At 36.9% G+C, this 24366-nt stretch overlaps 1 protein-coding gene across 1 annotated transcript in view; it reads right to left on the bottom strand.

The window, feature by feature from the left end:
* The window catches only part of LOC126471033 (uncharacterized), a 208419-nt gene that overhangs the window by 83660 nt on the left and 100393 nt on the right, over nt 1-24366 (bottom strand). Inside the window, 1 exon segment of the mRNA XM_050099099.1 lies at nt 4096-4238. Coding sequence (XP_049955056.1) covers nt 4096-4238 — 143 coding nt within the window.

Here is a 24366-nt window from a genome sequence, read left to right as displayed (position 1 = left end):
AAAGCACTGAGATAAGATTGATGTGTGAGGATGAAGAAGACAACAGGGCTTACATTATGATGCAAAACTGTGCCACCTCAGCAGCTTCTCATGGTATATGATGAAAAACTACTTGCAGCTTAGCATCATATAATCCAAGCTATCTGCTAGGGCATAGAGGCAATATCTATCAAATGTCTGTTCATTTTGATATGCAGTCAAATGTTACTGTCAAGGTGATAGGCATGAAAAGCATTCATATAAGGCTTTCTGGCAATGAAAAGGTCAGAATAACAGTAATACTGGGTGCACTGGCAGCTCCTTCGGCCCCTTATAAGATTCTTCACAGGAAAAAAATACCGAAACAAAAACTGCCTGTAGGGCTTGCTTAACAGAAGGAAAATGTTGGTGCTGGATTCTTTCAGAGGACACCTCACCCAGAATGTTAAGGATCTGATAGCAAATAACAACACAGACCTAGTTATAATGCCTGGTGGTTGACCTCAACTTCAAGTAATCAGCATTGTTGTGAACAGACCTTTTAAGGATCACCTGTGACAGCTTCATACTGAGTGGCTTCTTCAACCACTCCAGATGAGAAGTTAAAGAAACCCTCAGTACCCATGTTGGGCCAGTGGATCCTAACTGTCTGATGCAGAATCTCAAGTGGGCCAGAAGGTGACATACTGAAGGAAAAAATTCCAGTAGGCTTACAAATGAAGATAGTGATGTGTAAGATAGTGCTGCTGCTGATTAAAAATATTGATAACATAGAAATTGCAAGCAAAAAAGGAAGTGAAAATGCTAAGTAAGGAAACCCATTTCATTTTATTTCCCCTTTTATTGACAAATGTAGACAATCAATAAATGGTGTAAGCTTACAATGGATAAGGGAGATACTTGGTAACAATAAAACAGTTTGTAATTTTGACTAGTCAGATTAGGTTAAAAATAAATTTTCCCCAGGAGCCTATACCTCAATGTGGGTGGAGGGGGGAGTCTTCTATCCAGGGTCATCTTATACTTGGGTATGTACGAAGCAGCACAAGAAATAAATGGTCTTCAGGAGAAGAGTTACATTAAGAAACCATAGGTAACTGTGAAATGATTAATAAGATGAGTGGGGGGTAGGGAGGGGGGATGGGGGGGGGGGGGGGGAATAAAAAGAAATATTAAAACACCTTCCGCAACACACGAGTTCTTAACCAAATTTGAAGCTGATAAAATTAGAGCAGAATGGCTACAACAGAACTGTGAAGAAATTTAAAAACTACAAAGCAAGGGAGGAATGATGTGACATACTGAGACATAAATAACTTGAACTTCAGAAAGCGAAAGGGGAATACTATGTGGATGATAAAAGATGAGAATGTTAATGAAATAATGAATGACTGGGACAGGTACTTAGAAGAATTTTATGCTGCAAAAAGTCCTCCAGATGCTTTGTAAATACAGGATGAAAAAGAACTGTTCAAAGAAGACAAATGATTTCAAATCATTACAAAGAAGTTGAGCCGGCACCAATGAAAAGGAACTGTGGAGAAGCAACTTGTGCAGATGGAATCAAAGGCTCAAGCCAAGGGAAGGTAAAAATACTGTAGCTGTGCAGTAACATTTATCACAGAGATGAGTAGTGGGCAGATGACTACACAAATACGATAATGCTGCAAGTACTAATGAAAATTAATGGCATGAAATATACAGAATATAGGACATTAAGCCTGAGATCTCATTCAGCAAAAATGCTACTACAAATAATGGATAGATGATTGCAATCAAAAGTTGAGAGGGAATGGGATGAAGAACAGTTCAGCTTCAGTAGTGTGAAAGGTACAACAGGTGGAACTGGACTGTTACAAATATTTGTAAAGTGATACCTAGAAAAAGTTCATGTCATTTTTGTTGACTTGTAGAAAAGTCTTTGACAAAGTTTGATGGGCTAAACTTTTGGCTATCCTGGAGCAGATTGGAGTTAATTGGAAAGAAAGGCGACTAATAAGCACAACATCACAACAAGTAAAAGTAAAGGTAGGAAATGAGACATTAGAAAGATTTAATATCTATTTAGATAATTCAGTTAAAAAAAAAAGAGTGTTGTGACAATAGATAGCGAAATGTATAAGATTTGCTGACAACATTTTATTACTACATGCAAATGAAAAGTCAATCAACAATATGTTAAAAGAAATGAACAGCAGCTACAAGGAAGATAGAATGACAATAAAATGTTCAAAAGGCTAAGCCAACTATTTTTATTAGGCACTCAAGGAAAATAAAAATGAAAATTTGAGATCAGTTAACTGAAGAAGTTGATAAGAGTCAGGTATCTAGTATGTAAAATAACTAGTAAGATGGCACGAAATCAAGACATGAAAACAAGGGTGGCTATTGTGGAAGAAATGTTTTACAGTAGTAGTACTTTCTACAGACTATTAAATAAACAGACAAGGAATACATTACAGAAGAGTTTTGTATGGAGCATTACCCTGTATTGCTCCATAACAAGGACATTGTGGTGTATACATATAAAGAGGATTATGAGATGTGTATCTGGAGAAGAACAGGAAGAGTGTAATGGACATGTATAATAGGGAATGAAGTTTTGTTACACAGGATGAATGAGAAAAGAAATACTGGGGACAAATGGTTAGGACACTATGCATGAAGAAACTAGAAGTTACAGTCGCTGGGATAAGAAACAAAGAGGAAGAAGCAGGTAGCCGATAACTGATGATACAAAAAGGGTCGAGGAAAACTAGGAGGACTGGAGAATGCTCAACTTGCCATAATGAACTAGTCTTATGGGCAGAACAAATACTACTACTACTACTACTACTACTACTACTGATAATAACAGTAATAATAATAATAATAATAATAATAATAATAATAATAATCTATTTAGAGGAAGGAGCAACCAGTAAGGAAACCACTGCCTTTTGCTAAGGTGCATACAGTATTAAACGTATTACTAGCACCATTAGGTTATCTATGAATTTTTCAAACAGCTATCATACTACAGAACAATCTAATAAAATTAATGTAATTACATGGAACAAATAAGGGGGAGCAATAGCTACTGGCCGACATAAATGGGAGTTTCACTCCTGTGAAAAATGCTTAATCTAAGTATGACAATTGTTCTGTAAACAACTCTTGCCAGTGGAATTAGCATTCTGTAAATACCACAGAACAATGAAAGAATTAAATTTACATAAAAATATAAAGAATTCTATTGTCCACCAAAATAAATGACATATGTTTAATAACTGCTGGATGGAGAAAAACACTTTCAGACCTCTGGAATCAATATCACAAAATAAACTGCACCCACACCTAAAGTTTAGTAAACTAAATAAAGTGTTTGCAAACCTGTACAAAATGGCACCACGAAATGTGCACTACCTATTTTTATGACTAATGAATGATTACTGCGCATGAATACAACCAATTATTCAAAAAATAAATTATAAAACTTACTGTTATTAGAAAAATTAAATCTATTAAAGATGGTAGGAAGGAGTTACTTAATCAGCATAAAGATAATTCAACATAAATGCCACGCAATTAAATGAGATTGAATATGCTTTATTCATATTCAACAATCTTGGACAGGACATATCTACTTTTTCTAACTGGAATAAAGTGCAAATTGCCCAAATTAATGAGATAATTAAACAAATCATACATTTAGCTCTTACATACAATGCAATTTCATGAGACACAGGGAAGTGCATGATAAAGGGCAACAAATAAGTGAAAAATATTAACAAAATTCAAATATTAAACACATAGAAAGTAAAAATCAAATATAAAAGATTGAAATAATGGCATTAACGAAAGAGAAGGTATGAATATAACACTGATGGCTGGTATATCATCTCATAACTAGCCTGCCTTTTCACAACACACACTTTTGTCTGGGATCTGACTCTTCATCTCTGCCCCTACATTTTTAAGGACGCTTATTTATCGCACACTGCAAGGCAGTTGTCAAAAATTACCTGAAAAGATTATCTTCCACCAGCAACATAGTACACAAATAACATAATGCCGTAAAACAGAGCAGTTAACAATACAATCTGCTACGCCTCAATGAATATGTTGGAAACAGACCTGACTATCCATTGGATCATACTATTTTTGACTTCTGCAGTGGAATTTTGTAGCAGTGCACAGACATGTTCCCAGGATGATAACAGGGCATTTACTTTGTCACGATATTGCTTGTTTGGATCAGTTAATGCGTGTTCAAGGCCCTGGAAAACAAAAGAGGATTTATTCAGTTTCATTTTTCTCTCTGCACATCTGGTTTGCTTGAAACATAACAATCTCCTTTGTACAATATTTACTTAATGAAAAAAATTTTGACTATTCCAAGCTGACTAACGAATACCTGCACGCAATTAAGTGGTAGCAAAGAGCAAAAGATTTTAATATGAAGACCTTTGAAAGCCAAATTTTTCTTTCATCTTCATGTACACACAAGAATATACAAGAATAACACAAACACTTTTTATAAAGAGATTCACATTACATTGAGTCCATTTATAATTTGTTACCATGAGGCCAAACGAATTTTAAAACAAAGAAAGAAAACAGTGAGTAATGTATTTTACATGACAAAACAAATGACAAGCTTTATATTTAATAATTAATTCTCTGTGGCCGATAATGGTGATGTACGAGGGTGTGCGAAAAGCAATGCCTCAAAGGTTTTTTGTGTAAAAACTCGTAAAGCTTTTTAAATTAAACAAATATTACTAACATTCTACATCTTTATTCTTAGTGTCTACACATTTGCAGCCCTCTGCCGGTACATGCCTCTGAACTGTAGCATGTAACATGGTGGTGTGTAACGTAACTATGTCAGTGTGTGAGAAACAGTGTGCTGTAATCCAGATTAAAATTCACAGAGTTCATCCACACATGGAACATCCTCTCCTTCAACATGACAGCGCCAAACCACACACAAGCACTGTGACTTCTGCAACAATCCAACAATTTGGACCGAGTCATCATTCATCCTCCATTTAGTACCAACTAGGCCCCATTTAATTGTCATTTGTTTCCAAAACTTAAAGAACACTTTTGAGGACTTCACTTGGATGGTGATTAAGTGGTACAAGCAGAGATGAGGTGGTTGCTCTTTCAACAAAGTCAAACATTCTACATTGGTGGTATCAACAAATTAGTCTAACGTTGGGACTAATGTGTTCGTTGCCAGGGTGACTATGTCAAGAAATAAATATGTAGACATGAAGAATTCAGATGCAGAATATTACTAACCTTTGTTTTATTTAAAATGCTTTAAAAGTTTCCACATAAAAAATTCGGAGGTATTACTTTCCAGCATGCCCTTATACCACAGACATGCATCAGCAGATGTGTGATCTAATGGGGAAGGCAAAAGGACTACTGGAATACAAAACCAAATAAGGATTTTTAAAGTATGTTCATGATGAAAAAGTAGGTATGCATGTAGTTTTCATCAGGAGAGAGAGAGAGCTCCACTAGAAGAGATACGAGAGGGTCTGACGCAGAGAAGCATCCATGTTTATGAACAGAAACTGCTGGATGGTGTACAGATTCTGATAATATAACTATTTTCATATACATGGCTAACTTAAATGCAATTAATGAAACACTCAATTGCAAGAGAGAAAATTTGTTAGGTGGCAAGGGAAAAAAGCCAAAAGGACAAAGTAGTGTGCACTGTAAGCACATCTGTGAATGTTGCACGTAACAAATGGTCATAATGTGATTCTGATGGAAGGTCAACTTGATTTCGGACACTTAAATTAATGTTCAGAACATCTAGGAAGGAAGAAGTCTTCAAAAGGCCAGGATGACAGTACATCCTTTTTTTATAGTTAATGAATAGTGAAAACATTGCAGCGATATGGGAGTAAGTGTATGGATTTTGAAGAACTATTTCTTTGTATAACCTCTTTATTTCTTTTCCTTACTGTGGAAGAAGGACCATAAACAAAGATTACGCATTCTCTGAAGGTCTCAGGATCTCACTAAAGTACTTCTGTTGGTTGTGTGATTTCTTAGATCCAGTTACATTAAATTCTGTGTATTAATATCCAAGCTGCAGTACAGACCATGGCAACAAGTACTTTGTAATATTATTAGTTATTTGCTTTCTTGATCTAAAATTTATGATATAAAAGTGGAGTGACAGATAGTATGTCTTCTGCTCTTATCCTTATGTTACTTACGGAAAGTATAAAATGGAAGACAACAATACTGTTTTTCAGTATGCCTGAAATGCTAATTCCCCTAATTTATACGTAATTCATGAGAAAGTCGCTTCCTTTTCAATGATTGCAGTGTAACTGTCCAATATTTGCTACCCTTTAGTATGAATAAACAGGCAGATAATGAAACTAACACTACCAAATTCCTTCAACTCTTACATCAGGTTCCTAAAAACCCCAGACTTGATTAGAAAACATAATTATAAGCTCTCTTTTCACAGATGCATTACTTTTTCCTTTGAGAATTTCCTGGATAAATTTTTATTTTGATTTTACTTGACTTACAAATGATTTTATTTGCTGCTTCTATTACACATTATTTTACAAAGTTATCACTAGATGTGGAAAATATATCAAGGAATATTGAAGACTGCTTTTACGTTGTTTATGTGCACCATACATATAAATTGGACACATCTGATTTGAACTGTCACCCATTATACCAAGTGAAAATTTTGTCCAAGACATTCTGGATATCCTCAATGGTGTCCAGTAGTGGTACTTTATTGTAGTCAGTACTAAAGAGCGCTGCTTACTTTGTCTGGCAGATAGTATATGTTGAGAGAACTGGAAACATCCAACTTTACTTTTGTTTATGACTAATACTGGCTATATGAAGTAATATGTTTCCTCAAAACAAAGGACAACGAGGAAACTGGTCACAGCCTTTCGCAAGGAGGATCATCAACTATTTTCTTGTCTAATCTCAGGCTGGCTGACCTAAGCAATGAATTCAGTCAAAATCCTCTTGGAGGTATTCATTACCGTATCACATCACCTCATGTTTCAATGCATTGTGACACCCTGCAGTTTAACATGAAGAACATTTAGATAAGAGCATGTAAGCTTTTAAGCCTAAGAAAAGAGATAAATTCTCAATAACTCTCATCAGGGACAATGCCTGGATAAATACAACATCCACAAATATGTGAGAGTGCAGGAAGGCCTGTGACACACAAAGTTAGATAATTTGCAATAGTTTATCAGGCTCTTACAGGAAGGACGAGAGACCTGGAATTACACACACCCAGCCTCTACTATACCTCATAATATATGCCACTATATTTCCCTCTCACTTTATTTTCTCTGTTTTCCTTCACCCTTGAAATATCTTCTTTGTCTCGTGGGTACTTCCAAATTATTAACTGGGAAATATTCTCCACTGATTCTATGTACTTAATACTGGAATGCAATTTGAGCTGCAAAAACTTAGAACATAATGTTATTGCATTCTACGTCCTACTCCAAAGTTTCCTCGGGATGTGAGTCTTTACCCTAGTTCCATTCCTGTGCACAGAAGGAGAATTTTTCATTGTTAATTGTATCAAAACACATTTGCATGAGAAAGCTAATAAAATTAGAATGAGACAATTTTGTCTCACTAAGGCAAATACCAGCCCTAAGCACTATTAATAGGCATACACTAGTGAAAAAAAGAAGAAAAACATTTTTCAGAGCTAGTAGTTCTTTCCTCAGGGGAGGAAGACGAATCTGTTTGAGGAAAGTTAGAGAGGAGGAGTGGGTCAGTCATACGCAAGGATGAGAGAGATCTACTTGTTGTGAGAACAAAGGGAGGAAAATATGAAATAGGAGACACCAGAGATTAGATCACAGATGATAGGATCAAAAGTTCTGAAGGTTATTATAGTTTTTGATATTTTTGTGTGTGTATCAATAGTATATACAATTTAATGTAATTATATGTATTGTACGTAATTCTTACATTACAGCATACCCTGACATACTCAGCATACACTACCTATGATACTATTTTATATTCATACAAACAGAATCAACCTTAATTTCCTACTATCTTTTCTTTCACCCTAACTTTCAAAACCTTCAGGAAGAAAGGATAAACAAGAATTGCAAATTCTCAATAACATGATCACTTATAGCATATAAATGACAATCACAAGATGACAAGAGTTAAATCTGTACTAATGTTCATGCAACGACAAACATGCACAAAAATGGGACATTATTTAATTCTCAAACTGTAGGGAAAAATTCTCCAGTGTAAGGCAATAGAAGTTGTGGGTTTGTTGAGGAGTTTCTTTGAGTGATCCAATATGAAGCTGGGCCACTTACAAAATCAGATTCAAGAGCAGCAGGGCCAGTTTGTAGCCACACAACTGCAGTTTCCTGAAGGAGAAATGATGGAGGGTGGGAGTGATGAAGATACGGGAATGACTCCATCTTCTATGTAAGAATAATTGTGAATAATTAGTATCAGAGTATGTGAAAGATAGTTTCTTTTGTGGTAGAAAAAGAGTATAAAAATGTGTGAATTTAATCAATTACTTCAGTTTTGTTTCCGTAACTTGAAAAATACCAATGACCAAAATTTGTTTGGTAAAAAAATTTAACATTTCAAATACTTAAACGTTAGCATTTATTAGCGTTCAACACATTAGTAGTTCGATCTCACTGGTACAAAGGAACCACATGTTCTGTTGGATTAAACTTTGCAAAGTGTAACTTCCTTCATGCCTGAAGCGAGGGTTTCCAATCTCCCTCTAAGAGCAATCCTTTCCCTCTCACTTGGCCTTCCAGGAATACTCACCTTCGGCTCCACTGTACCTTCCTTTTGCACACCCCTTCAATGTGTATCTAACTTAGCATCTATATGGTGAGGACATCTCTATAAAGGGTAAAAGAATGGACTCTCAAAATTACTGAGCAATATCCTTACATGTCTATTTGCTGCAGAGTTCTTAAGCATATTCCAAGTTTGAATATAATACAATTTGCTCAAGAGGGACAAGTTTCTATGCACAAATTGACACAGATTTAGAAAGCATCACTTGTGTGAAACTCAGTTTGACCTTTTCTCACATATCTTGGGAACCACTGATGATGAACAACAGGCAGATTCCACATTCCTAGACTTCCGGAAAGTGTTTGACACAGTACCCCACTGCAGACTTTTAAGAAATGTCTGAGCATACAGAATAGGATCTCAGATATGTGAGTGGTTTGAAGACGTTTTCAGTAACAGAATCCACTATGTTGTCCTGCAGGGCGAACATTATGAGACACAAAGATAATATCTTGACAGGCCACGGGAGTGTGTGGTTGTGTGCATTAAAGTTTATAGTTTTGCTATAAAAAGAGCTAGTGTGAATGCTGTTATCTGATATGTATTTCTGTGCTCCATGAATGGATTCTGCTACAGGTATGTGACTGCCTTTCCCTTACTGTTAAACCTCCCATAATTTGGTGGAAAAGTAAGTTTCCATACCAGTACAATATGTTAACATTATCAAATGTCTGGTGTTGTGCTGAAGGCAGTATGTCTTCCGTGTTCAATTTGAGACCCTTAGTGGCTGGTTTCACACTATAGTTAAGTGTTGACAGATGAATGGCATAACATCCCAGCAGTAGACTTTGAAATTATGACAATGCTTGCTTTCAAAAAATTTTTGGCGTTGTATGGTTGCAAAGTAATAATTTCCTGTAACTGACTGCATTTAATGGGTTTAATATTCATTATTTTTTCTTTTTAATACTGTAGAAAATGTGATCTTTGATGTCAATAAGTATAATGTAGTTGATGGGTGTATCTTCATCTGAACAAAAGACTGAAAAACAATGCACTAAGAAAAACACAAGGAACATATGGTACTTCAAAAATAAGTTTTCAGGAACTATGAAGGTTGACTGAAAAGTAATGCCTCCACCTTTGTAACTCTTCAACAGTTGGCAGTATCAGTAAGCGGCAGGTACTTGCTCGTTCTGCAGCCTCTTCTGAACAGCTCCAGTTGGTGGGAAGCCTTAGCATTGAATGGTTGTATTGTTACAGAGTAAAGTATGGAACCCTGCACAAACGGTCGGTCAGTGTGATTTAACCAACGTGCAGTCATTGAATTCTTCACAGCAGAAGGTGTCACCCCAAAGGAGATACGTCAGAATGAAAGCAGCTTATGGTGATTGTGTTGATGTGAGTAAATTTAAAGACGTTGAGGCGGGAACATCTGACCTGCATGATAAACAAAGAGTTGGATGTCCTGTGACAGCAACCACCAAGTTTCACAAGAAAAACGTTGACAGATCGATTCAGGACAATCGTCATATCACTCAAAGAGAAATTGCAAGCACAATTGGCATTTCACAAGAACGTGTGGGTCACATTATTGCTTTGCTTGGCTATCTGAAGATCTGTGCATCTACATCTGCATCTACATCTACATCCACATCCATACTCCGCAAGCCACCTGACGGTGTGTGGCGGAGGGTACCTTGAGTACCTCTATCGGTTCTCCCTTCCATTCCAGTCTCGTATTGTTCGTGGAAAGAAGGATTGTCGGTATGCTTCTGTGTGGCCTCTAATCTCTCTGATTTTATCCTCATGGTCTCTTCACGAGATATACGTAGGAGGGAGCAATATACTGCTTGACTCTTCAGTGAAGGTATGTTCTCGAAACTTCAACAAAAGCCTGTACCGAGCTACTGAGCGTCTCTCTTGCAGAGTCTCCCACTGGAGTTTATCTATCATCTCCGTAATGCTTTCGCGATAACTAAATGATCCTGTAATGAAGCGCACTGCTCTCCGTTGGATCTTCTCTATCTCTTCTATCAACCCTATCTGGAACGGATCCCACACTGCTGAGCAGTATTCAAGCAGTCGGTGAACAAGCGTACTGTATCCTACTTCCTTTGTTTTCGGATTGCATTTCCGTAGGATTCTTCCACTGAATCTCAGTCTGGCATCTGCTTTACCTACGATCAACTTTATATGATCATTCCATTTTAAATCACTCCTAATGTGTACTCCCAGATAATTTATGGAGTTAACTGCTTCCAGTTGCTGACCTGCTATTTTGTAGCTAAATGATAAGGGACCTATCTTTCTATGTATTCACAGAACATTACACTTGTCTACATTGAGATTCAATTGCCATTCCCTGCACCACGCGTCAATTCACTGCAGATCCTCCTGCATTTCAGTATAATTTTCCATTGTTACAACCTCTCGATATACCACAGCATCATCCGCAAAAAGCCCCAGTGAACTTCCGATGTCATCCACAAGGTCATTTATGTATATTGTGAATAGCAACGGTCCTATGACACTCCCCTGCGGCACACCTGAAATCACTCTTACTTCGGAAGACTTCTCTCCATTGAGAATGACATGCTGTGTTCTGTTATCTAGGAACTCTTCAATCCAATCACACAATTGGTCTGATAGTCCATATGCTCTTACTTTGTTCATTAAACGACTGTGGGGAACTGTATCGAACGCCTTGCGGAAGTCAAGAAGCACGGCATCTACCTGTGAACCCGTGTCTACGGCCCTCTGAGTCTCGTGGACAAATAGAGTGAGCTGGGTTTCACACGACCATCTTTTTCGAAACCCATGCTGTGTCCTACAGAGTAGATTTCTAGTCTCCAGAAAAGCCATTATACTCGAACATAATACATGTTCCAAAATTCTACAACTGATCGACGTTAGAGATATAGGGTACCCCGGATGCTGACTCCTGAAATGAAAGCGCACTGACTTTAAATTTGCCAGGAACTCCTTTCGTGTTACGAGAATGAAGGTGACACCACTATGACCCGGAGATGAAATGTCAGTCTATGGAATATTGACACAAGGACTCGCCCCAGAAAAAGAAATTCAAGACACAGCTCTCAGCTGGAAAAATCATGGACACAGTGTTCTGGGACGCAGATGGTGTTATCCATGTTGATTTCCTTGACCGTGGAACAACAAAAAATTCAGAGTGTTAGATTACAATGCTGCGAACTCTGAAAACGACAGCTAACAAATCACGCACTTCACATGCTAGCACAGCAGAACTTCTGAGACTGAATCTCACCACTGTATGGCATCCTCCATACAGTCCAGATTTAACACTGTCTGACTTCCAGCTGTTCCCGATAATAAAAGATGATCTGCAGGGACATCATTATGCTTCTGATGAAGACGTTGAGAGAACTGAGACACTGTGGTTGCAGAAACAAGAGTGTCAACTTCTTCCGTGACAGCTTCAGAAAACTTTTTCATTATTGGCAGAACTGTATCCACTTGGCTTGTGATTATGTGGAAAAGTGAATATTGGTAATTAACAATCACATTCTAAGGATTATTTTTGCATTTGATTTATTAAAATATTCCTATCCAAACCCAATTAACAAAGGTAGAGGCATTAATTTTCATTCAACCCTCGTAATACCAAAACTGGCAGAAAACAACATCAAAATTAGCAAAAAATAACATTGAAATTGGTCATAAAATTTAACAATATTTTCCTGTCTGTACCTATGCAACAGCATTGGAACAGTCTAATAAGACAGTTGTTTTTACCTCGCTCCCTTTAAAGGTGGAACAGGAAAGGGAATGACTAGCAATGGTAAGAAGTACCGCTCACCATGCACCACATGGTGACTTTTGGAGTGAGTATACGTGTAACGCAGTGTAATGTTTAGTGACTGACACACACACACACACACACACACACACACACACACACACACACACAGTACATTTTATTTGGTCTATACAACGTAAAAATGAACAATACCTAAATCTGAGTTGGCTTTAAATCTGTACGAGTTCTTCTCTAGTAAATGAATCTCTGATGTTAACTTTTACCACTACCAGTCTGAAACATTTGTGCCACCTCATATAACTTTTTTTTTTGCTCTGTCAAAATACCTGACTCTTGTGACTTCATCTAGCAGTTTTATCACCACATCTACATTCTAATGATATTGGATTATGGCACTTAATTAAGAACATTAGGTTTCATAAGTTGATATTAAGAGAGCTGCCAATTATTGCATGAAAGAGTCTTTCTGAATTTCACAGCCACTTTTAACTGATAACACTATGAACGATACTGTTATTTGTGCTCCGAGATACTACAATTTGTTAAGTAATTTATATGTGTGATGGATAATACAGTAACAATCCAACAGTATTTCCATAAGGTATGCTCAACAAAACTTTAAGTTATGGTAATGTCCCCTAATGTAGAATAATAACTTAACCAAATTCAGTAACTGGGATATGCCAGTACTAAACGTCAGGGTATTTAATTGGTTGATTTGGGGGAGGGGACCAACCTGCGAGGTCATTGGTCCCAATGGGTTAGGGAAGGATGGGGAAGGAAGTTGGCTGTGCCCTTTCAAAGGAACCATCCCAGCATTTGCTTGAAACAATTTAGGGAAATCATGGAAAACCTGAATCAGGACTGCCAGATGCGGGTTGGAACCCCTGAATGCGATTCCAGTGTGCTAACCACCACGCCACCTCACTCAGTGGGTATTTAATGCTTTGACTTTTGTGTCTCAGCTGCTATGAAAGTAAAAACCATAGTACACTGTCACTTTTTGTTATCACTTTGTAGACTGGTTACTCAGAAGAATATTGGGCATAGGAAACTGTCCATTTATGCTCTTATTTAAAGCATTACTGGCACTTATGTTACTGGAAAAAAATGCAAGATGAATTAGTGAGCAGTTTCTTCCTCTTGAGCTTTCAAAATTTCTTGCTCACTCAAAAAACTTGTGGTGCATGTGGCAGAATTAAAATAAACTGCGAAACCTAACAAGTACACGCAAGAAATTACATCAATGTGATCATTTTGGCTCAGCTGACTGGAACAGCAGGTGTTAGATTTACTAATGTTTCTTTCGAAACAATTCTAGAAAGCGAAAACAGAAGGCAGCACCAGACATGGGACAGGTACTGAGACACTGCTACATTCTTCTAATATGCAATGAGTCCATTTTCAAGCGATAGAGGGCTTGCGCGTTGAGAGAATTGTGGCCTGACCTATACCTGGGTGTGGTCTACAAAGTGTTAATTTGTGATATTATTCTGAGTTACATCTACTACAAACTTAGCAATGGACGAGGAGGAGGGGGAGGTGGAGGAAATCAATTCCTTACCACACGAATAAGAAAATCACACTTCTGACAGTATAGAAACAAATTTCATTAATAAATATCACAAAAAAGAGCACCATTTATAAGGGTCAATAATGGCATGCAACTGCAAATTTTAACCTGTACTGGGTAAAGTCTCTCCTACTATTCTAAACTAATGACCACAAAAACACATATCAGTAGATATACAGAAAAACTCACCTACAATTTTTACTAAATTCAACAATACTGACTACACAAAAGCTTAATGGCAATAAAAGGTATCTCAGCAATTGGGCACAACTGTAAATATTTACATAATTACTGTTTGAATTCAGTAAAAGAACACAAAAACTTTACATCAAAGCAACATTTTTGCCATGCATGTGTGTGTGTGCCCCTCTTTTGTGTCCCAACACCAAAAAGATAGAATACATTCATTCATTACTATATTTCTAATAATTTGCAGTATTAATTTCTGCAAAAATTTTACTCTTCTGTTAGTAATAATGTTGTGTAATACATAATCATACCCCAAGCTAGTACAAATGACCTGTATATCCATAAATAAACAGTTTGATTACACTGTGTGTTCAAACCATGTTAGATGAGATGTGTCAGAAAAAGAGAACCACTCAACATAATATGAAATGTATTACCTACTCATTTATATACAGAAATGTAGATATTTACACATACCCTCACTTAAAAGTTTCACGATTTGACTCGGAATATAGTTAAATCAGAATTGTTGTAGCTCATAAATGATGAGCTTGTGTGGCAATGGGAAGAAACTGACAATCACTATTGGGATATGGCAGTAAAAACCTGTGGCTGTCTTCATGGGAGACTGTTCACTCACTGTATAAACACCACGTGTTGCAAATCTCTTCCCGATCTTAGGAAGGAAGTACGCTAACAAACATTTCTCCATTCAAAGGTGAATATGTCCTTTAAAGGAAGTTCTACATGACTATGATGTTCTTTAACAACAACAGAATTACTTAGAGTCACACAGAAATACACATTACAATATCCATTATAGGTACTAATAAATAAACACTGAGAAACGAGTTGGATTTATCCTGCCATCACGGCTTTAAAGTCCACACTGTGACAAGTAGCCATAAGAAGCAGTACAAGAAATTAAATATATCTAAATGACACTCTACAGTTCACATTGTGCTATATTATATTTAAGTGCTTGGTAGAGGTTTGATGGATCCCCTTTCAGACTAATCCTCAACTGTTCCACTCTCAAACAGCACACAGGGAAAAACGAACACCTAAATCTTTCCACACGAGTACTAATTTCCCTTAACAAATTCCTAGGTATTTTGTTGAATCAGCACTTTTTAAATTTTTAAGTTTTAACATGTAACCAAAATTTAACTTTTTTTTCATGTGGAGGACCTAGGAATGGGCAATGCTTTTAAAGATGGTTGTATGAATTTGCAAGACGGGGAACAAAGTTGGCGACGTTCAGTCATTCTAATTCTGGAAAATTTGCAGCAGCTTTTTTGGCAAAGGAACTTCAGAAAAACATGTTTATAACTCTACTTTAGTAGCACTATCATTGGTAACACACGGATTGCTTTTGCACAATGAAAGTATTAACTGTGTCTTGGCATTGGTATAATTTACATCAAACCAGAATCTCTCTGGATTTTCTGCCAGATTTCGAGACAGAGTTTTGTTGTGGATACTATTAAAAGCATCTCACATTAAATTCCAGTGCTATTCAGGGGATTTCTTTCAATGTAAGTCAAATCTGGTCTAAATTAACTTAGTTTGTATGGAATGAGTGAAGCATGTCTCAAACAGAAGCACATAAAGAAGAGTGGTCCAATGGTAGAAAGAGCAAATGTGTCGGTGCTGAGAAATTGAACTTAAGAGTTTCAGATGGTTAGCCAATAAACTAAGACATGCCATGTAAAGACAAAAAGTGTTTTCATAGTAATGATGGAGAAGACAGTCTGTGATGGTACAGATGCAACTGGCTGCAAAGAAGCGGCATGCCTGGCTTTCCCTTCATGGGAGATCGCAATAATGTCTGCACTAATGAGGTAATTCTTGAAAATAATTCCTTGTCACTTGTTGCAAGCATAGTAATCAAGTTGTGGATTGTCCAAGCTGTGAAATGCAATCAGCTCTATCTAAATCTACATCTACATTTATACCCTGCAAACCCCCGTGAGCTGCATGGCAGCAGTTACATCCTGTTGTACCAGGAAAAATCTCTTGGTCTGTAGGGAATCCTGTGGAGAGTCTTTTATGGCGAGATGGTAAAGAGTACACAAATAGAAGAATCCCACTGTGTCTATAAGGAGCTAAATGCCACTACACTCATTATAGTAACATTCATTTCAGTTACATCAGGGAGAATAGGTCATTTATTGGATATTATGAGAATGAAGTCTTATCATTTTCCAACAGCAGTTTTATAGTTTTTGAGCAGTAGTGTTTTGTCTGCAAGTAATTTCATAGTAATTAATTTTCTCATTTCAAACTGTACTTATTTTCTACATAATTATCTGCATGTAATGGGTTAAGGTGAGGTTTTAATTTTGAAACTTTCCTTTGAAATGCCCTCAATACATTTTTAGGAAAAGGATTCTCATGATTTCGTATGCAATTCAGTTTTAGAGAGGGGAAAAAAAGTAAAAATAAAAAAAAAAAATAAATAAAAAAACCAGAATTGGAGGAGTACCCATGCTTTGATTGGATGCAGGGGCAAGGAGAGTAACTCTGATTTACCGATTATTCATTGTCTTCCTAAGCGAATTTTTATATTTCTGGGAGAGGTGGAAATACATGCAGCTTCCCACACACATGGTACACTGTTCCCTATGTCTAGTACCAGAACACCTACTTTCTAGATAAACTTTACATATCATATTGTGCTGATATTGGCAGTGTACACCACTTAAATTTAATCAAGGTAATCAGCAATGTAAACTGCACACGTCTGGAATTCCTGCACTGCCACAATGGATTTCCTAATCTATTATCTATAAGAGAAAGGACTATTATGAGGACACACTTTATTATAAAATCTGTCATATCTAAAATTTACTAGAAGCCTATGATCTAGCCTTCATTGTTTTCATAGTTCTTTATAGTTAAAACACACACACACACACACACACACACACACACACACACACACCACTGACTTCATCATTGCTGAACAGCATGAACAGCAATTTCAGGAAAAAATTGGCTTTCATTTAATATTTTATTTAATTCACAATTTCAATGTGTGTGGTGTCTGTTCTTCTGGGCATGTCTAAAAGAACAGACACCATTCATTTTTGATCCCCGGCAATATATATGCACGTGCCGAAATTGAAGTTGTTTTGCACCATTAGCCACAATATGGTATTGAAATAAATTCAGTGGTGACAAGTGGAAATTTGTGCCGGACTGGCACTCAAACCCGCATTTCCTGCGTCATGTCAGCAGTCACTGTAACTGCTTTGGATATCCGAGCATGCTTCATAGCCAGCCCAAATTACCAACTTGTCACACACTGCATACACAGCATCCCCTGTCCATTACCCTTATTGCCTGTAACTTCATACAGATTCCCGCAAGAGGTCAGACAAAGAGTGCATCTGCACAGAATGACTATTAATTGCCGTCAAGGTGTTTATACTTGTGTGTGTGGTGTCTGTTCTTTCAGATATGTTCAAAAGAACAGACATAATTTATTTCTGATCCTGTAGCCACATGTATACATAATGAAACTGAATATGAGCCTCGACAGCAACTAATGATCATTCAGTGCAGATGCACTCTTCACTGGACCTCTTGCAGGAATCAGTGCAAGGCTGTGAGCAATGAGGGTAATGGAAAGGGAAGGCTATAGATGTAGTGTGCAATAAGCTGGGATTCTGTGTTGGATGTGAAGCATGCTTGGATAACAGAAATAGTTAAGACGACCGAGAGCATAAAGTGCGTAATTAGGGTTCGAGACCCAGCCCAGCAGCACAAATATTCCTTTGCTGCCATGGAATTTATTTCATTGCCCTATTCTGGCTAACATCAGTATTTCAATTTCATCATTAATTAATAATTTCATTTCTGACAACAGGAATTTGAAAGTGTGTGTGTTTGGGTGGGGTGGGGGGTATCTGTAAGAACCCCACATTTAATAAATCCTTTGGCAGCCCACAATGAGGCAAAGCAATAGTTAACAATACCTACAACCAGAAACTCTGATGGTTATCTCATATAATATGTTGGAAACAACATGCACAGGTGGTTTACCCTACAATTGTTTTTAAATTTGTATCAGAAAATGACACGTCTAGGTTAAAATATACACATATATCTAAAAACAAAGATGATGTGACTTACCAAACGAAAGTGCTGGCAGATCGATAGACACACAAACAAACAAACACAAACATACACACAAAATTCAAGCTTTCGCAACAAACGGTTGCTTCATCAGGAAAGAGGGAAGGAGAGGGAAAGACGAAAGGATGTGATCTGTAAAATGAGAAATATTTAAAATCTTTTTAGCAGCAGCTGAAGATTACATATTACACTTGTAGGTCCTCAACATTGGTAACTGGTTTACAATAAAACTATTAAAAGTTATCCTTGGATTTTTTGTCAGATACCGAATGCCTGCTTTATATATTTGATAGCTTGTGCTACGCAGGGTGGATCAAGTAACTTTACTTTTGGTTGGTTGGTTGCATCAAGATGAAATGTGTAGTTACTAGGTAAAAGTGAGTTTCAAATGAGATACATTACATTTAATGTTGAAAGATATTCTGAAATACAGTCATAATAAAGCAAAAATGTCTTTCTCAATTACGATTAAGGACTCATCATTTTGGAGCAATAACAGAATAAAATGCAAGAAACAGAAATTAAATTACTTTTTGTTTGAAAAATGGGTGAGGACTATGAATCTTTATTTCCAGAAAGGTTGAAGTTCAAGGATTGTGGGAATCTATATGTGTGTGACCACAACACAAAAAAAAATTATAAACAAATTTAGAAAGTGTTTCATGCCGTTATTTTGTAAATCATGTTCACCTCCCCTCATTGTAGAGCTCTTTGTTGTGTCTTTGAGGAATGGGGACCTACACATATGCTGACAATGCCTAATGTTGTCCCACAGGCCAACAACATTTGAAGGGCTCTCTTGAGTAGGTTATCAAAGTAGTCCTCAAAAGGTTGGTTTGAACATCACAGTACTTAACAAAGCTTGGTCCTGCCAGACGTGGTGTGCCCTTTCCTTCCTCTGGCTTTAAAACTGACTTACTCAGCTTGTAATTAGACAACCTACAGTTTAAAGAGGCCCCTGAACCACAGTGCTGCTCGACATTTCTCTCTCTCTCTCTCTCTCTCTCTCTCTCTCTCTCTCTCTCTCTCTCTCACACACACACACACACACACACACACACACACACACACACACACACACAAAATCATTCCCAGAGGTGAAATAAGTGATAAGTGACTGAAAAAAATCTTGAACCAATGAGGAATTGAACCTTAGACCTTCGGATTGGTCGTATGACACTTACCCACTGAGCATTAAGGGTCACATATGGTCGACTGAATTTAAGTGTGGAGACAAACACATTCCAATGCTATGATTGTTTTCAATGTGTGCACACTGATGTTATTGTTCAAAAAGTGGATAATAGACACCTTTCCTGAAGAAAGAAAGCATGACTGACAGCTTTAATTCTTGAAAAAAATGTGTGTTCCTCAGAGTACTTCCTGGAATAAATTTCAGATTTCAGTTTTCTTCTCCTTCTTCTTCATTCTGGTTGCCGTCATTCAACTCCAAACCACCAAGCTAGACTTCCACTTCATGATGCAAAAATGTGATTTGAGTAAGAGTGAGTGTTTTGTCTCCATACTGGCCTACCGGCCTCATTCAAACAGAAAACCTTTTTGACAGATTATACTTAAAAGTCACAGAAGTCTTTAGCAGTTGTTTATGTACTGGAAACAGAATGCTATGCACCTTCCTCAAAGACAAGAACCATTGCAATATTTTCTTGAAGGCTTGCTGTACTGCAAATCACCCCCAAATGTATCAGCAGTCAGCATTCAATACCTTGATGAATTTGGGGTTTCTGCCCAAATTTATAGCCGACAAGAATGGATTCCCTGAAGACTAAAATGGCTCACTTTTGACACCTAGCAGTTGCTTTAGGCCTCTCTGCATTATGACAAGTATGAAAACCTCTCTTGTCATCCTCTTTGTATCTTCGTATTGACAGTTTCATAATGACCTCTCCACTGCCAGTTGTTTCCACAATACAAGTGATCAGGTGACACACCAACCATTGATGATCATAATTACATAAAATAAGTAAAACATGATTTGAAATGAACACTCTGTCCAGTTTCTCACTACTTCATCTTTATATAGCTGTGGATGCATTTCATGCAAATGTTTCATCATATCTCTCACTGAAAAGATGTACAGGGTTGTGATTCCAGCCAGATGTTGCTAAAAGACATATCCAGATGACTAGACTGTTCAATAATTCCCAACGCAACACAATTTTAATGAATAACCACCAAAAACTTTTTAAGTGAAACTACTGATTTTCTCAGCTGCTCTGAGATTGAACAGCCTTTGAGGAAAATCATACTTCTGTAAAGATGACACACTGAGTTGCAGACAGGCACAATGAAAAGACTGTTACACACTTACCTTTCAGCCAAATCTTTCTTCATAAAAGGGAAGGGTGGGTGGGTGGGCACATGCATCCATGCACATGCACACAAAAACAAAGCAGGCACACCTCATGCACAATAACTGCTATCTCTGGCTACTTTAGCTAGACTGCAATAGTTTCATTGAACGAAAGCAACAATTGCAGTCCAGATAAAGCAGCGAGAGTTAGTGGCCATGTGTGCCTAACGATTGCCTGTGTGTGTGTGTGTGTGTGTGTGGGGGGGGGGGGGGGGGGGTTGTGTGTCTGCATCCCTTCCTTTTATGAAGAAAGTTTTGGCCAAAAGCTAAGTATGTAACAGTCTTTTTATTGTGCCTGTCTACAACTCAAAGAGTCATCCTTACAATGAATAGCAATCTATCTTTTGTATAATTGTTGATATTCCAACCTGGACTTCTTATTTTTTGTATCGCATTCTTTCTAGTTTCAGCTATCATATCTAGCACAAAACACTAGCATATGACTAAAATCCTGTATATTCTTTTAAGAAAACCATATTGAAGCCATTTGGGAAATTTAACAAACATTAAATGGCGATTCATGAACAAAACTATCATTTACTGGTATGATCTCATTCTTTCTTAGATTAAATAGATCACTTGAAACCTGATACAATCTGGATGCATAAATCTGAAATTGAAAATCCATCTAAGCACGAAAAATAAACTCAAAATTACTTTAAAGCAGGGAAAATCCTGCTTATTATGAAGCATGTATTCAGTAATCATGTTTAACCAAACCACACTAAGCAAAAGGTAACAAACACAAACACACACACACACACACACACACACACACACACACCTAAACCAAATATAAACTCTTACCTGGACCTCTGTTATGTACAGAAGCTAATGCATGAAAACAATTGTAATTCATTGTTATTTAAACAAATCTTATAGATACTCCAAATTAGAACTGTAATCATTGATTTTAGTTTTGACAGCTACTGCTAAATATAATGATGGCTTGCATATGTCAAACTAAACACAACTACTTTGTGTTAGATGTCCCCTCACTAGAAAACCACAGTCCCAAAGACATGACATGGCAGGATTGGCAATAGGTATACAGTTCTGAGCATTCTACTGAACTCACAAAGGCGAATAGCACCATAAGGGTTGCAAAGGACTGTCCCCAGAAATATTTTCAAGTTAACAATAGAGCTGAAAATGTTAAGTAACCCACAGTGGTGCACAAGCAAAAACTAAACTCAACTGTAATCTGAGAGTATTCTTGCAGGGCTGTCTTAAAATAATGTCTGTAGCTCTGTTGTGAAGCATGTAACACGCTACTTGCTGAAAAAAGTGTATATTCACTTAGGATAGTCAGACTTAGAAAGACACAATTATCACTGTTTAATAATTATGGTTCCAAAACTACAGAAGAGGAAAATTAAAGCTCAACAACTCCAAGTCATTATAAATGAAGATCTAATTCAGCTGAATAATTAAGGAGAATGGAAGAGGCAATAGTCTGCTGACAAAACCAGGCTGCCATCCAATTGACTTGTACTAGTACACATTGGAAAGTCTTAATCGAGATCACGCGTCCTCTTAAAGGAAAGTCCACTGTATTAACGATTGTCACACACTATGTACAGTCAACTTAGAATGCACATTTAAAATGTATGACTGCACACAGAAACAAACAACTGACTAAGAAGGGACTACAAATCCTAATTAGTGCATACTGAAGCTCCATGTGAAAAAGTAATTGTAAACATGGGAATTTTAAAATTCACATGTGAGAACATATGAGAATTATCAACAAAAGACCTAAGAACAAAAGACCTAAGAACAAAAGACCTAAGAACAAAAGACCTAAGAACAAAAGACCTAAGAACAAAAGACCTAAGAACAAAAGACCTAAGAACAAAAGACCTAAGAACAAAAGACCTAAGAACAAAAGACCTAAGAACAAAAGACCTAAGAACAAAAGACGTACGAACAAAAGACGTACGAACAAAAGACGTACGAACAAAAGACGTACGAACAAAAGACGTACGAACAAAAGACGTACGAACAAAAGACGTACGAACAAAAGACGTACGAACAAAAGACGTACGAACAAAAGACGTACGAACAAAAGACGTACGAACAAAAGACGTACGAACAAAAGACGTACGAACAAAAGACGTACGAACAAAAGACGTACGAACAAAAGACGTACGAACAAAAGACGTACGAACAAAAGACGTACGAACAAAAGACGTACGAACAAAAGACGTACGAACAAAAGACGTACGAACAAAAGACGTACGAACAAAAGACGTACGAACAAAAGACGTACGAACAAAAGACGTAAGAACAAAAGACGTAAGAACAAAAGACGTAAGAACAAAAGACGTAAGAACAAAAGACGTAAGAACAAAAGACGTAAGAACAAAAGACGTAAGAACAAAAGATGTAAGAACAAAAGACGTAAAAAGACCAAGAATGACATAGTCCTTAGCTGTAACCAAATAATTCTTTGAAGCATTCATCAATAAGGAAGTAAGAAATCACATGGCACTATCTGCTCAACAAGAAACCTGACAAGTGCACTGTACCCAGTTTAAAGGACAAACAGTTTCTCATGCAGCCAGTGATTCAGGTCCAGCCAAAATCTTAATATGTGAGGATCTGAGATTATGGTAAGCCCCACACACAGTTCACTGAAGAGAAAGATCTTCCTATTACAAATAAGGAATTTTATATGGCACCAAGTTATTTAACAGCCGAGCATGTTATCAGTATCTCAGTCTCACTGAGGATATAAGATGCAAAATTAAATTTCTTCTTCTGAAACTCATGTAAAAAAATATTATAACATTGGTTTTCTTTTTTTTAATTATCAGAAACAGTGAAACGTCAAAAGGACTAAAGACAGAATGTCTGGAATTTCTTACGATGCTCCTGCACTGTTAAAGATTTTCTTCAACGCTCATCTATATACAAGTATGTATTTAAAATGATGTACTTAGCCCCAAGACAACGTTCTCTTATTATTTATTTATATTTTATTTAACACATTTGGTACTGAATAACTCCTTTCTCAGACAGATTCTAAGAGAAGTTTCAAACAACATTCTAGATAGCAAACCAGTGGTATGTCAGTAACTTTTTCAAAAAATATTGACTGAAATTTCCTAATCACCTGCCTCAGAGAAACTTAAATAACTGTCTCAAGAAAAAGAATTCATTGACCTTTCATTACAGACAGAATGGGAGTGCATGTGTGTACACATACATATATTCCTCAGTGTGAAAATGAGAACAAATTCATGGTTTCTGTAATCTTTTAAAATGAAAATACTAATGTAGGACGAGGCTTCAACTTGTCACCTATACAAACAAATACGTACCTTTACATATTGATGTCAGAGATAAAGCATCGTGCGAGGTCATATTAGAATCCTTTACAGAAAATTTGCTCGAACAGCTTGTTTAAGAACCAAATAACTCTGCGAAAAAGGAAATCAGAGAACATTAGACTTAATCGCGGTGAATAAATAAGAAAATCCCTAAGTACGAGGGAGA

Source organism: Schistocerca serialis, chromosome 3 (genome assembly GCF_023864345.2).
Source record: "Schistocerca serialis cubense isolate TAMUIC-IGC-003099 chromosome 3, iqSchSeri2.2, whole genome shotgun sequence".
Taxonomy (NCBI): domain Eukaryota; kingdom Metazoa; phylum Arthropoda; class Insecta; order Orthoptera; family Acrididae; genus Schistocerca; species Schistocerca serialis.
Note: the sequence above shows the minus strand (reverse complement) of the source record. Positions and strands in the feature narration are given on the sequence as shown.